The following is a 15556-nucleotide window of genomic DNA, read 5'->3' on the forward strand; positions in this document are numbered from 1 at the left end:
ATGTGATGTGAGGCAGAGAGTTTCTAATCCCTTAAAAATGGTTTAAGGAACGTATGTAACGAATGTCTCCTACAGTTTGTCCATGAATGCTCTTCTCTTCAGTTTTTTTCTGTGACAGAGACCGGACCTTGAAAACAATGTATTTCAATTGAATCTTTGGGCTTACACCATTTATTTGGAAGGCAGACGTGTCTTTTTTGTGAAATAGTCATGAAATTCCAGGAAGTGATTCACGTATAGACATGAATGTCCCCCTTTGTTGTTTCTTGACAGCTCTTATGAAGGTTCAGCACCAGCAGGAAGAAAAAAACAACAAAAATCCACCACAGGAGGTTGGAGCGGCGGCAGGGCCTCTGGTCGGGGGTTTGAGTCCTGTGAAAAGCTCATGAATCCCTTACATTATATTTTGTGACTACTTCATGGACGCCTATGAGACAGTTCAAATGACAGGTTTCAACAGTTCAAGTTCAAACGTGTATTCAATCAATCAACGCTGGCAAAAAAAACTAAAAACAAAAAAACAAATCGTGTGAAACTGTTCACAAGCCCACACAACAGTCCGGCGTCCATGCCGTAGCCCAGCGGTGCTGAGGGTGACGCTCCAGAAATCACCTCTCCTTCACCCTCAGGGTGGTCACATGATGTTTTCTGGAATCCAACACAACAACATCAGCAGCAACAACAAACGGATTTACTAGATCTGCTTATCTGACGTTCTGAGCTGCCTCCCACAGAAAAACACAATTTTGGATTAACTGATCTCTTGCTGGAGCTCCTGATTACAGTAATGATGCAGATGATTCCTGTGTAATAAAATCTAGCTTTGTATTTACCACCATTTACCAAATTGTCATAATAATCTGGTCAGAAAAGGACCTCAGACTTTGTGATTGGATGCTGCAGGCTGCTTAGATTTGTTTTTAGCATGACACTTGAAACAATGCGATGGCTCCTGACTGGTGGATGATGCTTGACTTTAACAACTGTGCCTGTCCCCAAGTGATTTTTAAACCTGGACGATATACAAGTGCTTCCAAGATGTTAAGAGATGTGATCAACATCGAGCAAAGAAATACATTTTACGCCAAACTACTTACTCTACTAGAATAGAGGTGCTGTGAACAGTTAAATTAGCCATGGGGCCCAAAAGAAAACTTAATCAATCAATCAATCAATCAATCAATCAATCAGTCAATCACATTTTATCATAGCACTTTTCATACATAAAAGATGTGACAAAAAGTGCTTCACATTAAAAACAAACACCCCTCACCACCCATACCTCATACACTCATTCATGCACACACATACACACACAGCATACTACACACACGCACAACCCCCCACCCACTCCAACCCACCCCTATGATAAAATAGAATATGGCTTCGTACCAGGCTGCTATAATGTTGCACATTTTAACACAGAGGTCTGTGGGGACTAACTGACTTTTGGAGCAAGGCTCAAAGGGACATTTAGAGAACTGCAGTTTTAGGAACTTGTGCCCAGGCTTCATTTTTCAGACCTGGAGGTTGAAAATAACACCTTGGAGAACACTTCCCTGAAGTGCGTTTTGTTGGACGCAAATTAAACTCAAAAAGTCTCTTCACTGTCGGTTGTTTTGACGTCGCTGTCATCCGTAATGGTTAGGCATATGGCTCACATTAGCTGATTGCTTGATTTGGCTTTGGATTTTCTGTCCGTTGCTTTAAAGTCCTTGTCAGTCCCAGTGACACATCTACCAACCCCTTAACACAAGCGCATAGATATATTTACACATCAGTGTACTCCCACACTCAGCTGTGGTGTTTATCACTAGGATTTAATTTCACAAACGGCAGCAGTACTTGAGCTCTGTTGTTGTTGTTTTTTTTTGGTGATTTTTTTCCTCTCTGAAGGACATAACTCAGTCTGAAGTACAAATTATATGAGATGTTGCCAGACTCTGCAAACTTCTCTGAGCAGGTGCAAATCAGTGTCTGCAATGTGCATCGTAAGCTCCTCTTTGCCGCTCTCTTTGAAAAAAAATAAAAATAAAAAAAGTAATTCATTCATGATTCAAGAAATACTCTTCAGTTTACATTGTCGAAGAGGCCACGCTGTGCTGTACAGGATGAGCTGTTTATTTATATAGACCTTCATTACATCCGATTTCTCAAAGGACTTCGGGCTGGCTCCCAAAAAACACATCCCCGCACCTTCAGGCAGGAGGACACTGTCTCACTTCTGTCCCACTTACAGCCACAGTCACTGTCATGTCTCTGTCCCATTTTCTGGGCCAGGCCTCAGCCTCAATTCACAGTCTGCACAGTCTCTGGAAAACCAACAGAAAGTGAAGACGAGGTACAGGTGAAGTGAGGCCAGCTCGGCTTTTAATTTGCAGTACATCACGTCCCAAAAGTCAGCGTGTGCTTTGCCAGCTTCTACTTAAGTTGACTTATAAAGTTGGTTTGTTGTCCAAACATGTCATAGAAGTTGACCATGGCCATGCTAGCAGCTCTGTAAGGCTCCAGGTAGCCACAGTAGGCCCTTGAGCTAAATGCTAATACACATAGGCTAATATACTAATGCCAACAAGTTTATATATAGCAAGTGTAGCCATAGCCACCATCTCAATCTTAAAAAGTAGAAAATGAAAACTTTATTGTCGTTAGGGAAGTCACAACAGAGCAACAATGAAACCAAATATTTACACTTTATGAATGTATTCAATTTGACATATCCCAATCCTGTTAAGCTAGCATAAAGTGACTGGCTAAGCTCAGAAAAGCTAAATTGTCTATCAGCTGAAGTAGAAGGCGCCCCTAACAAGTCATATTCTAGGAGTTTCACTCACACATTTCGTTGTAAAATGTGTGATTTAACGTGGAGATGAGCATCAATAATTGCAAAGCTGTGATGACTGCAAAAATGTCATACTCAAAACCAGTTTGCAATGCAGGCATTTTTGCATGGTAATTGTTATTATTATATGAATATTACAGCAGAAACTAAGTTTTTTTTCTTTTTCTTTTTTTTTTTTTTTGGCTTGAAAGCCCAGCCATTCATTTATTTACTTCTTTAGATTCTATTTTTTGAGATTTCATCTGTCCGGGGTGTACCCCCTCTCTTGTCCAAAAGCAGCTGGGAGAAGCTACAGCTTCCCCCCTCGACCCCCTAGAGACAACAGATCATAGCAACAGATAATGAATAATTAATGAATAAATACAATTTGAGTTCAATTGTATTCTTATAGGGTAAATAACAGTCTGAAGTGGATCCTTTGAGAACCCAGAGACTGACAGCCCCCAGAGCAAGAACTAAGACGACCATAGCAAGAAAAACATTCAACAGGAGGAAACCTTGAGGACAATCCAGCCATGTGGGAGGACCCATCTGCTTGAGCCTGGCTCGGGTAGAGGCAATCCGTTGCTCAAGTGTCACTAATAAACACAGTATCTGGTATTTGTAACAAAGCAAACGGCTGAAAAGTCGAGAACTCAATCAATTGTGATTGTTTTAATGTTCCATCTCACTTTGGCGTGCAGCTATGCATGCTAACGTGTGTTAATTAGCACCAAACAAATGGAGGTGCTGAGGCTGATTGGAAATGTATTTAGTCAAAAACCAAAGTAACAGTGGCCGCTACCTCAACACAAGCTGCCATTTTCCATCCATTTATCAATTATCTAAAAGCCCTTGTAGAGGGTCAGAGGGCGCTGGGGCCTCACCCATACGGCATTGTGCAACAGGTTGGGTACACCTGGAAAGGTCACCAGTCTATCACTAGTGCAAACACAGAGAGGCAAACAACCATTACAAGTCACATTTCATGGCAGTTCACTTACTAGCTGGACACTGGCTCACCTCTAGAATGGACAACAATACAAAAGACCAGTGTAGAGACAGAATAAGTGATGGTTTTGTAGAACCTGATCCACGATGTGAAAGATTTTACAGCCTCTACTAAGCCTGTAACGTTTGCGCGACCAAAGCATGGGCCAGATTTTCTGATAAGTAAACAAAATAATTTAATAAACAAAACATACATTTCAATGAAAATTAAAGTCTGACTTTATTTAAAAGGATTGAAATTATGTCGGTTCAGCATTATGGAAAACATAAACCACATGAAACCTGAGTCAGGATGAATGTTCATCAGTCACCTTTTCTACTAGTTTGAGTTTATAAAATAAAAAAAAGAGCATCAAATTGACGATGAAACAGAAGAAAAAAAAAACAGCATAAGGCATCTTCTTGAACTATGTGCATTTCTTAAAAGATTTTCTATCAGCGGGAGTAAAAATAAAACTCTACATGCTGAGATCCAGCAGGGTTTTGTCCTCAGTTAAGATGTTAGGCGGTAGAATGATCAACCGCTGTGTGCTGACATTTCTCCTTAAAAATTGATTTTGTAACTGCAGCAGAGTGTCCCTCACTGAAACCCCTTTTCCAAATAACTAGCTTTTGCTACCAGGGCTGTTTGGATCCTTCGCTTGATGTCTCACTTTGACAGCCTTTGAGAAAAACACTCTTCAAGCTCATGAACAGCATAGTTTAAAGATGTTTACGTGCCTCGTTCACATTAGCAGCACTGTACTCTGCTAGAGTAATAATTTAAGAGCTTTGATTGGTTAAAAAATACCTAAACACTTAATACATACCACCAGTCAAAGCTGTTTAGCTCTCTTTTCAAATAGATCAAATATTAATACAAATGTGATCCCATGCTGCCTAATGTCTGTAATGTACATGTATTTGGAAAAGCGTCATCCCCTTTCAATCTGAACACATAATCCACTCCTGGTCAGATAAACATATTATAGATGAAGAGAAAATCTTGACTTAGGAAACCAACATGTTGTTTTTCCTGAAAAGCTGCAGTGGATGCTTATGGACTGAATCTCTGTGGAGTTCGTGAGGATTTTGAGGATTTGTCTTTTAATCGTTGTGTTGTCTCTCACCATCATTCATCATCAGCCTCTCGCAGAAGCTCCCACTGAAAATTACCTAAATTTCAGGGAATTAACTATTCAGCTTCTGAAGACAAAGATGTGAAAACAAACACCACCAGTACTTATTGCTTTAAACAGTTTTTAATAAAATAGTGCATTATTGTACTTTTCTTTCCCATCACCGTCATCAGGCTCTTTTGGTTGGTTGACACACACTTGCTCATGAGGCACATATTTCTCTACATTTGCTTGATCATCTGTTTAGAGTGTTTGTGCACAGCCTCTACGAAGGCGCCCACGTTCTCCGGGTCCATGTCGGGGTAGAGGCCGTGGCCGAGGTTGGCGATGTAACCCCTGACACCAAAGCCCTCCAACATAGTCTTCACGATATCTGAAATACGTTCCTGAAGGGGAGGAAAGGGTAACATTTAAGATCGCTTCATGGTAAAAAGCAGAAACTTATTTACAGTAGAATGAAAATAAGATGAACACCGTGACGTCTGCTGACTATAGCAATAAATAACTCATGTTAAACATTTAACAGACAGAGGTCAGTGGTGAATATTTTATGACCTGTCTGCACGGATGAATTATCATCAGATGGACCTCTCTGAAGAGACCTGGGGGAACCTTCTGGCCCAAACCCAGAACATTCATACCCGATCACAAGTGTCACAGTACAAATGGATTCTTACATTACATTACATGTGTTAAATGACACCCTAGAATTCCAGTATTCCTGGAATCGCTGAATGTAATGAAGAAATCCAACCCTGGTTGCAGAGGAATTGTGTAATTGTGTGAAAAAATGGAAGGACAAGAATATTAATTCTGCTCAATGAATAGAGTCGTTTAACATTACAGTGTTTCTAATTCCACCTAAACATGTCTCATCATGTCTTGTCTGACATCTCCTGTGATCAGACAAGGCAAAAACAAAATGTAGAGAGACGGAACATGTACCGCAGTTTTTTCCTCAGGTCTCTCACAATCCCATCGTATGAGACATGGATGGAACAATCCTATTTTTTTTATTCTGTTATAATTAAAGAGACTTCGTCATGCCGACCTGCATGCCTGTGGTTTGCCGCTAAATGAAACGGTGCAGCTTCCTGCACAGCTGAATTCCTGCCTGCTAATATCACCACAGGTTATTGGAAGTGGTGATCAACAAGTGGATTGTTGTGAAATTTCAGGCAAATTATTGTCTTCGGTTACTATCACGGCAGTCTTCTCAATCACCATCAGCCATTCAGCCCATTTGAATGAGATAAGTGCTCATTGTGCTGCTTGATATCATCGTGTGCACACTGAGTAGAATGGGAAGAATTGCCTGAGGAGATGAGGATGACAATTTGAGGTAAAAGCTTTGAGGATATCTCCAAGCGTGTTAATGTTCAAGTTTAAAGAGCATGGGACCATAGTCCTGAGCTTATTCCACCTGAACATCTTTGGAAGGTTATCAGCTGACAGAAGCTAACAGAAGCTTAAAAAAGTAAAGCCGTTGAAGTGAAGTAGCTTCGTCAAGAGCTACAAAAAGAGCTTGATGGCAACGATTGTCTCAAAGGGATGCGCTACAAAACATTAGCTTTAAAATCCCTAATGCTTCCTCTGTGTCGTTTTCATTTGTTGGATTATCCCTTTGTTTAATTTGGAACGAAGAGCAATGGATGACAAAATCTTTCATCAAGTTTCAACTATTATAGAAATGGAAGGATACCAACAAAATCTGTTCTTGCATAGAAATGCTAAATGGGTTTCCTTTTAATTTGCGGATATATACTTTTATAAAGCCTTCCTGAAGATGGGTTGAAGGTGAACTGAGGATAAAAATAAAAAAATAAAAGTGCTTCATATATCTGTGGCACACTTAAGTCTTTGTGCAAGGCTAAACAAAAGCGGGAGTGGAGGTTACCTTTGGAGCGTACAGAGCACAAGGGTCCATGTTTCCCTGCAGGCTGACCTTCCCTCCTGTGCGCTCCCTGAGTACACACAGACACACACAAATCACAGCGCACACACACGCGTTAATCCTTCAACCAGCAGGTTAAGTATTTGATGAGTGGAGCAGGAAACACAGACGCTTGTTGACATAAATCCTGCACCCAGTGACAAACCGGGGATGAGGGAGAGGTCAGAAATGGTTAACCTGCTGCTCAGGAAATGCCACAGTATGGTTCAGCTGCTTCATTAGCTTCAAGCGCATTTGAATTTTTTTTTGTTGCAGTGCGATCATGACGATACGTTTTGAAGCCGGAACCGTTTCTGCTTGTGGCTGTATTGATCCTTTTCTATTCATGCTTACATCCTAGATTCAGTGCTTCAGTGTCTACAACAGACAGAGCCAGTAATGGTGGAGATTTAACGGTCGGCTTACCAATTTCAGCTGGTGTGACTTTGTTAGAATTAGAAGCAGAAGTGAGATGAACTACACAACACTGGAAAAGAAAGATGACAACACTAGATGTGTTTGTGTGTTACCGTGCTGATCGTGGGTCAATGGTCCAGTCCAGCCCAACCACCTCATAATGAGACTGCGACAGATCTTCCAGACCGTAGTGAGCATCTTTTGCAAACGCAATCTGAAATACACACAAAAACAGGAAAGAAAATGAAGCGATTCCAAAAGCTACTTCATAGTGAGCCATTTTTGGTGGAATGCTGCCACCTGCAGGTTAAAGTGAAGCAGTGACTTGTTAAAAGAGCCTTGATGACCTCTCCAGGGAGGCAACGTGAGGCTGGTAAGGACTGAGACAAATATAGCAGCTACTGATAACTTAAAAAAAAAAACCTGAATGATGAAACAGCTTAATAAACAGATGCAGGTGTTACTGTCACCATGCCGACGACACTGTAGGGCATGTCAGGTACCAGTGAATGTTTTCATTAGACTTGGACGTTAATGATCCACAAGGGAAACTGCTTTGTCATAGTGGCTTAGTTGTTACAAAAAGATGAGCTGGATGGATAGAGTAAGGAATGAAAGAAGTTTTGACATGTGTTGGTGGATATTGGTGGACATTGTGTACATGTTGTACATTTTCTCACCATGGGAACATCCTTTCCGGACTCCTTGAGTTTATCTTTGACGCGGCGGGCGATGTCTCGGAGGTAAGGCAGGGAGAACTCTTTAAACTCTACGGGTCCCAGGATGCCAGCATGGGACTCAAACACCTGCAGAGCCTGATTTGAACACAGTGAGAGAAAGAGCTCAGTATTGATCAAAACACTCTTAAACCTTCTAATGCGCTGGATTGAGTTGCTCAAGCTGTTGTTCAAGTCACTAGTACATTGATTTCTAGGAAATATTTGGTCTGCATTTGAAATCAACATATATTATTAATCACATATTTCTTCGACAGTCCCGATTCTAAAACTCCCGTATGTGTGTAGATATGTGACCGACATTACTTCTCATTAAATCTGTTTGACATTTGTTGTTGTTTCTTTTGTAAAATGTGAAATAAAATGTTACCTGCTTCTTATTTAGTACCAAGTCACATGTCCTGAGCTCATGTCACACGTTACCTTTTATATCATTTTGAGTCTGAAGCGGCCAAACATGGAGAGCAATATTTAATTTTGATCCATTCCAAACAGATTTAACACAACATATCACATTGTATTTTAGGACACATATTTCTTGTGTACTCCATGTGACATGCAGCCTGACACAAACACACAAATAAAAAAAAATAGAGTAGGAGCAACTAAAAAAACAAAAAAAAAAAACATGAAGACCAGCACAAGGTGTTGACTTGGCCTCTACATTCACTAGATCCCAAACTGATCAAGTATCTGTGGGATGATCCACAGAGGCCCCTCCCCTCAACCCATAGGACCCAAAGGCCCCACTAATAACATTGTGTTACCACAGGACACCCTCAGAAGACACATGTCCATTCTCTAATGAGTCGCAACTGTTTTGGAGGCACAAGGAACCTACACAATATTAGGAAGGTGGTCATAATGTTACGCATGATCGGTGTATACTGCAAGATCCAATTTTGTATTTGCTTTTGTTCCACGAAGCGGGTTAACTTCCCTAGGTGTGTTGCATGCTTAGAAAAGTGTCTAATGGTATCGGAAAACCACAGCACAGAAGTATATCATTTCAAAGGTCGAGCACAATGGATGCTCGGTACCACTGAGCCACCCTGCTGGCCCAAATACTAAAAACAGCAATAAAAACCACATCGCTGCTAGGACATTGTCTAGACTTCAGGTTAGAGCTCTCAGCTGTGAAAGAAAAATGGCAGACGCAGAAGGAGATTTGCTGAGTGCAGGAGCTGCCACAAACAGTATCAGTATTTCTATCCATAACCTACCTACACTTGATTGATTTTGCTGGACATCTCAGTCTGATCCGATTTGAAACCTTTTTGAGTTTAAACTCTCAGCTGTCCACAGAGTGAGGAAACCTGATGTTCTGCATGTATGATAAGTAAATCTATTTCAACGACGTACGATTTTGACTTTGTCATGATGATGGTGCCGGTTCATGAGGCTGAAACAAGTGACCTGAGACAGGAAGACTGGGGTCTGACCTGAGCTCCAGCTGCCACCTGCCCCAGCAGATACTCCACGATCACATCTGTCAGCATCCGCAGCAGCATGTGGCTGGCCTCGGGGTGCCGATACAACCAACGCTTCGCCTTAGAGTGGGTGTTGGAGCCGCCGCCTTCTATCATGTAGGACATGAGTGTCCACTATGGGAAAAAAAACAGAAGAAAAATTGAAATTCAATCAATGTTTTCTGAGTAGCTACGCGTGCTTTTTATGTACGTCTCTGAAGGTGTCTGTGTCTAACCGGGGCGCCGGTGAATCCTATCAGAGGCACTTTGCCCTCGATCTTGTGTCTGGTCAGAGTGATGGCTCTGAAGACGTAGCCCAGCTCCTTGTCCACGTCCACTTTGACCCGCAGCCGCTGCAGGTCCTCTGGCTCCTTCAGAGGGTCTGGGAATGTGGGACCCTTACCTGGCACCATCTGGACATCCATACCCATGGCCTGGAGGGAAGGACAAGAAAGCAAGAAAGATATGGCATCACATTTATGATGGGGCTATGATGTGCAACTTTATAGTTCATTTATTTATTGGAATTCACCGGCTTCTTCTTCTTTGGCTACTGCACGCCTAAACCGACCGGAACAAAAACAGTTTGTTTCCCCGGGCTGTCGCTCTGACCAACTCTGAGCAGTCACAGAGCGTGTGACCGTTCACAGTAACCCTCATTACAGTGTGCACATACTACTGTTGACAAGATATACAATTGACAAGAAACAAAAGACAGAAAACTAAAAATGCTTGTACTAATACTACGTAACTTAAAATATTAGTAATGTCCAAAAAGGAGTGGAGGGAGCAACATATCGTAACGTATCTGGCCCCACCCCTCGACAGCATTACTATGTCATTATTCAAAGTTTGCTTCCAGCAGTGCTAAATAATAATAATAGCAATGACAACAGCAATAATATTTAAGGTGCTCTAAATATCTCCTCTTCATTCCTATACCCTGTGAAAACCATCTCTTTATACCTCTTCCTAAATTGTGTCATATTTTCAGTGCCTGATTTCTTCACCCAGTGTTTTCCACAAACAGATACACACATGCTTTTCTGTGTTGTGCGAAACCAGCAATGTTTAAAATCTAAGCTCCCTCTGAGATTAGAACCCTCCTCTCTGTCCTTCAACATGTTTTGTATATTGTTAGACTGTAGATTATTTCTAACTTTGAACATGATTTGTGCAGTTTTGAATTCCACCAAATCCCTAAATTTAAGTGCATGTGACTTTAAAAACAGTTTGTTGGTGTGTTCCCAGTATCCCATGTTATTTATAATCCTGTTGGGTCCTGGGTTTTTTTGCAGTTTGCATATTGCTTGCATATTGCTTTTGTAGGTGTTTCCCCAGACTTCCACACAGTATCCAAATATAGTAATATCAGGGAGCAGTATAAAATGTTTTAATGTTTTATGGTCCAGTATGTCTCTCACTTTTGCAAGTGAGAGAGAGGGGTTATAATGTCAGTGGGAACTTGAACTTTAAATGTCGCTGGTTTATTCTTTATTCTTTATTAGGATCCCCATTATCTTCCACTTGGTGGAAGCTAATCTTCCTGGGGTACTAATAACTGGTTATTTATTCTATTATTAAAAAATTACAAAAGCATTTAGGGTTACACATGTTTTCATATGGATGATTTTAACATTAGTCATTTCCACCGAAAAGGTTCTGTGGTGTGGGATACACACCAAATCATATTAGTTCCAAAATTAAAATGTATTCAACCTCCTCTTAAGGCAACGTGAGTCATCTAGAGATTTCGCCACTGAGATACTCACATGACCATGAAGTCAAGAAGTCATTTGTGGCCGCTTACATGCTCTGAATACCCAGGAAAAGGTTCTCTAAGGGTGCATCAATACATTTCTGGCAAACAGGTAGCAGAGCTCCATCAAATGAAGCTGACAGCTTTATATCATCAGCTAACAGACAGGTGTCTCAGATGAGGAAAAAGGGATTTATTGTAACTTCCTGCCTAAGATAAGAGCAACATGTTTGGTAATACATTGGTGACACTAACGTGACACATTCACATGATTATGCTGCTCATTCCTCGAAATATGACAGCAACTAGACATATTCCAGTAAAAATACTGATTAATTCAGAGTGAAGGTTATCTGAAAGTTATGCACACTTCACAATGGCTGACGTGTTAGCATGTTAACAGCCTGGTCTTGATGGCCATACCTGCGGGACGACCAAGATGTCACAGAAAATGATGGCAGCATCGAAGGGGAAGCGTCTCAGAGGCTGAAAACGGAAAAAAAAGGAGAAGTTTTTATTAATCGCAAAAGAAAACGGAAAAACTGGCACAGTGTCCTGGAGATACGTGAAAACAAAATAACCAGAACTGCATGAAGCATGAAACACTGGGTTGCTGGCATGCTTGTTAACAGAGTGAACTTTTTCAACATGAGTCCAGGTTATACCTGCAGAGTGAGCTCGCAGCAGGCCTCCGGTGACCGGCATGTCTCAAAGAAGTCCTTCCCCGCTCTGGACTCACGGAACTCTGCAAATAAGAATCAACAAGTGACTAAAGGTGGCTGTGAGGATCCTGATTAACGGGTAATAAATAACAACCGGGGGCAACCAGGGAAAGCAACACTACGTCTTGCAGAAAATGTAATATGAAAAGATGTGAACGCACAAATTGAAGATCACCGGAAATGTATTTTTATGAAAGTGTGACAGAAATGACAGAGGGAGGGATCAGGGGGTCATACCTGGGAGGTATCTTCCAGCCTGTCTCATACACCAGACTGGGACGTGTTCAGTTTCTTCTCCTCGCGCCGCTCGCAGGAATGTATCATTCTTTAGTTGTGGAAAGTCTTTGGGGCTGAGGAGAGAGAAAAAAGCAGCCAATCAAACACAAAGAAGATACTCCCGCTACAGTGATGTAATGTTCATTGTCCCCATGAACTCATAGTATTTTATTAATCCTACTGAATCCTCCTTCATAACTGCTGCAATGTTCAATTTCAATTTATCCTCAAACAGCACCAGAAAGGTGGTAATTCAACTAGATGATGATGGTGGTGGATGCGTGTGGTGACATTCAATTATACTGTAAATTTTTTCTTTTATTTGGTCTGTTTAGCCATTTATATTAAAATGCATTTGTTGTAGTGCAACCAATGATCTGGCAAGTGAGTGCACGCAGATTTGGGGGTTTAAAATGTTTACAAAAGGGCCCTTTTAAATTTAAAATTCAAACAGTGATAATTGGGGTTTGCAGGCGGTGTATTAAGAACCATCCAACACAGTAGCTTGCTTATGTTATCTACAAAGTATGTGCACTCCTCCCTTTCCACTGCAATCACATGAGACATCCAGCTTCACAATGATAGAGTGATTATAGAGAGATAACCCTCCTCTGCTCTCTTATCATTACACAGCAGCACACAAACGGTTAAATGAAAGGCTCTGGATGGAGCAGGGAGGCCTGGGTGAAATTCAAACGTTGACATAAATGTTACTTTTTCACCATCACCATCCACAGGAAAAAGCCTTCTTTTAACTTCAAGAGATGCGACACATTTTACAAGTGTAGTCTCTCCCCTAAAGGTATAAGCATATAAACTCTAGAGGCTACAACCAAATACACCCTCATAATTTGAGTAAAATGTCAAATTTTCTGTCTGCCCCTCTGTGCTGATATTGATTGTCTCTTTCTTGAGTAGAAATCACTTAACAGTACTCTAATAAGAGCTGGTATCGAATATAAATAGGCTGAATTCATCTCTTCGACAAAATTGTGCTATAATTAATAATTTACTTCACCAGAATAGGTCTAGAGAAAATTAAACGTTGTGAATGAGTGTTCGCTTTTAGGCATGTTAATGGTAAGTACATTTTTTTTGTGACATCATATAAACGATGAGCATGACGCCAGACTCAATACAGTTTTATAAAATAAAAACAAAAAACAAACAGAAAACAAAACATGTTTTCGTAAGAATGACACAGCCGGGTTTCATAAGGTGACTCTTCACAGCTAACATTCAGAATGCTAAAGGTAACCCAAATCTAATAATGCACGTTTAGGAGGACTAAGAGCGGACGTACTTACAGGATTAAATCGTTGTTGCTCATGTCTGCAGGAGTAAGCAGGCGACAGGCTTACTCATAAACTCTACTGCTTCTGTCTGAAGATGTCAGCAGTCATTTAAACTAGTTCGCCGAGACCAACTCTGACGGCCGTTACGAACCAGGGCGCGGCCATCTTGGAAGATCACGTGACCAGACCAGGAAACGAATAGGACCTTCACAATAATGGTCTTTATTTAAAAATGCTAAGTAAGTGAATTATTATCACTAATAATTTTACCAGAATTTTGCATACACTACCGGTCAAAAGTTTCAGAACTCCGTAATTGTTATTATTTGCAATTCAAGTCATGCAAGCCCAATGAATAGCTTGAAATGGTACAAAGGTAAGTACTGAACAGCCAGAAGTTAAAAAACAGGTTCGGTTACCCAAAACTGGAAAACAATGTACATTTCAGAATAATACAAACAGGCCTTTTTCAGGGAACATGAACAGTTTAAAGCTGTTCTGCAGCAATGAAGGTTGAATCAGCCTTGAAAGTTGGTGCTACTTATTCCTACAGGTGTTCCAACTTTTCTGGATAACTTACAACCCCCTCTGTCTGCATAAAAGCAGTAGAACACAGGGTGGTGCCAGACACTCAAGAGCATCAGGTGAACAGCATTGTACTGCAGAAAGTAGGGTGTTGCTACAAAAATGGTGAGAAAAAAGGAATTAACAATGGAAGAGAGACAGACCATCATAACACTTAAAAATGTAGGTCTTTCCTACAGGGAAATTGCAAAGAAAGTCAAGGCGTCAGTGAGTACAGTTTTCTTCACCATCAAAAGGCACTCAGAAACGAGGAGAAACTGACAGGAAGCAGTCTGACAGATCCAAAGCCACAACTGAATCAGAGGACAAGTTTCTGAGAGTTAACAGCTTGCGTAATAGGCGGCTCACAGGACAACAGCTTCAAGCACAGCTTAATAGTAGTCGTAGTAAGCAAGTCTCAGTGTCAACTGTGAAGTGAAGACTTAGAGCTGCAGGTTTGACAGGACGAGTTGTACAAGAAAGCCATTGCTAAGATGTCACAAAGAGACAAAGAGGCTCTCCTGGGCCATGAAACACCGCCAATCAAAAATTAGTCAAAATTTCAAATCTTCGGTTCATCACCTTTGTACGCCGTCGAGTAGGCGAGAGGATGGTTCCACAGTGTGTAACATCAACTGTCAAACATGGAGGAGGAAGTGTGATGGTCTGGGGCTATTTTGCTAAGTCCAGGGTCATTGACTTGTACAGAGTGAGTGTCACCCTGAACCAAAACGGCTACCACTGCATTCTGTAGCGCCATGCAATACCCTCAGGTCTGCGCCTAGTTGGTCAGAGGTTCATCCTACAGCAAGATAATGACCCAAAACACAAGTCCAAGCTATGCCAAAACTAACCTCAGGAAAAAAAGAACAAGATGGTAAGCTTGAAAACATGTAGTGGCCAGCACAGTCTAAAGACTTAAACCCCATCAAGCTGGTTTGGGGATGAACTGGACAGAAGAGTGAAAGCCAAACAACCTACAAGTGCCACACATTTATGGAAACTTCTGCAACAGACTTGAGAAGAACTTTCCGAAAAATATTTGATTTCTATTGTAGAAAGAATGCCACGAGTGTGTTCAGCTGTTATATCTGCCAAAGGTGGCTACTTTGATGAGTCAAAACTGTAGAATACATTTTGGTCTATAAATTGATTCCATGATTTCTTTTTCAACTCAAATTGCTTATTTGTTCTATGCTTTCATTTCAGAGTGCAGTGACACGATAAACTGAATAATTTTCAGTAGAAAAACTGGAAAAAGTGTAGTGTTCTAAAACTTTTGTAGTGTATATTCCTATATTATACAGCAGGTGTCTCAAGGTACTTCTAAATAACCACATAAATGCATTTAAATACTTCTGCCTTATAATTATTATAAAAAAAAAATTAAACAAGAAAAGAGCTGCTTACCTTTGCCAAGCAAATATTATTTTG

At 40.9% G+C, this 15556-nt stretch overlaps 1 protein-coding gene across 1 annotated transcript; it reads right to left on the minus strand.

The window, feature by feature from the left end:
• Positions 1-5054: 5054 nt before the first annotated feature.
• On the minus strand, positions 5055-13747 carry urod (uroporphyrinogen decarboxylase). Its single transcript, XM_047590712.1, has 10 exons — positions 13571-13747; positions 12225-12337; positions 11931-12010; positions 11689-11751; positions 9743-9940; positions 9480-9641; positions 7981-8115; positions 7414-7514; positions 6848-6914; positions 5055-5336 (listed from the first exon to the last, which is right to left on the minus strand). The coding sequence occupies exons 1-10, from the start codon at positions 13591-13593 to the stop codon at positions 5172-5174; spliced, it is 1107 nt and encodes a 368-aa protein (XP_047446668.1). The 5' UTR covers positions 13594-13747; the 3' UTR covers positions 5055-5171.
• Positions 13748-15556: the final 1809 nt, after the last annotated feature.

Source organism: Mugil cephalus, chromosome 7 (genome assembly GCF_022458985.1).
Source record: "Mugil cephalus isolate CIBA_MC_2020 chromosome 7, CIBA_Mcephalus_1.1, whole genome shotgun sequence".
Lineage (NCBI taxonomy): Eukaryota > Metazoa > Chordata > Actinopteri > Mugiliformes > Mugilidae > Mugil > Mugil cephalus.

Excerpts from the sequence above, each read along its gene's own strand:
- urod (XM_047590712.1), bottom strand. The coding sequence starts at position 13,593 with ATGAGCAACAACGATTTAATCCT. Across the intron at positions 12,011-12,224 it reads GGCTGGAAGATACCTCCCAG|AGTTCCGTGAGTCCAGAGCG; the intron begins GTATGACCCCCT and ends TCTTATTTGCAG. Across the intron at positions 11,752-11,930 it reads GCTGCGAGCTCACTCTGCAG|CCTCTGAGACGCTTCCCCTT; the intron begins GTATAACCTGGA and ends TTCCGTTTTCAG.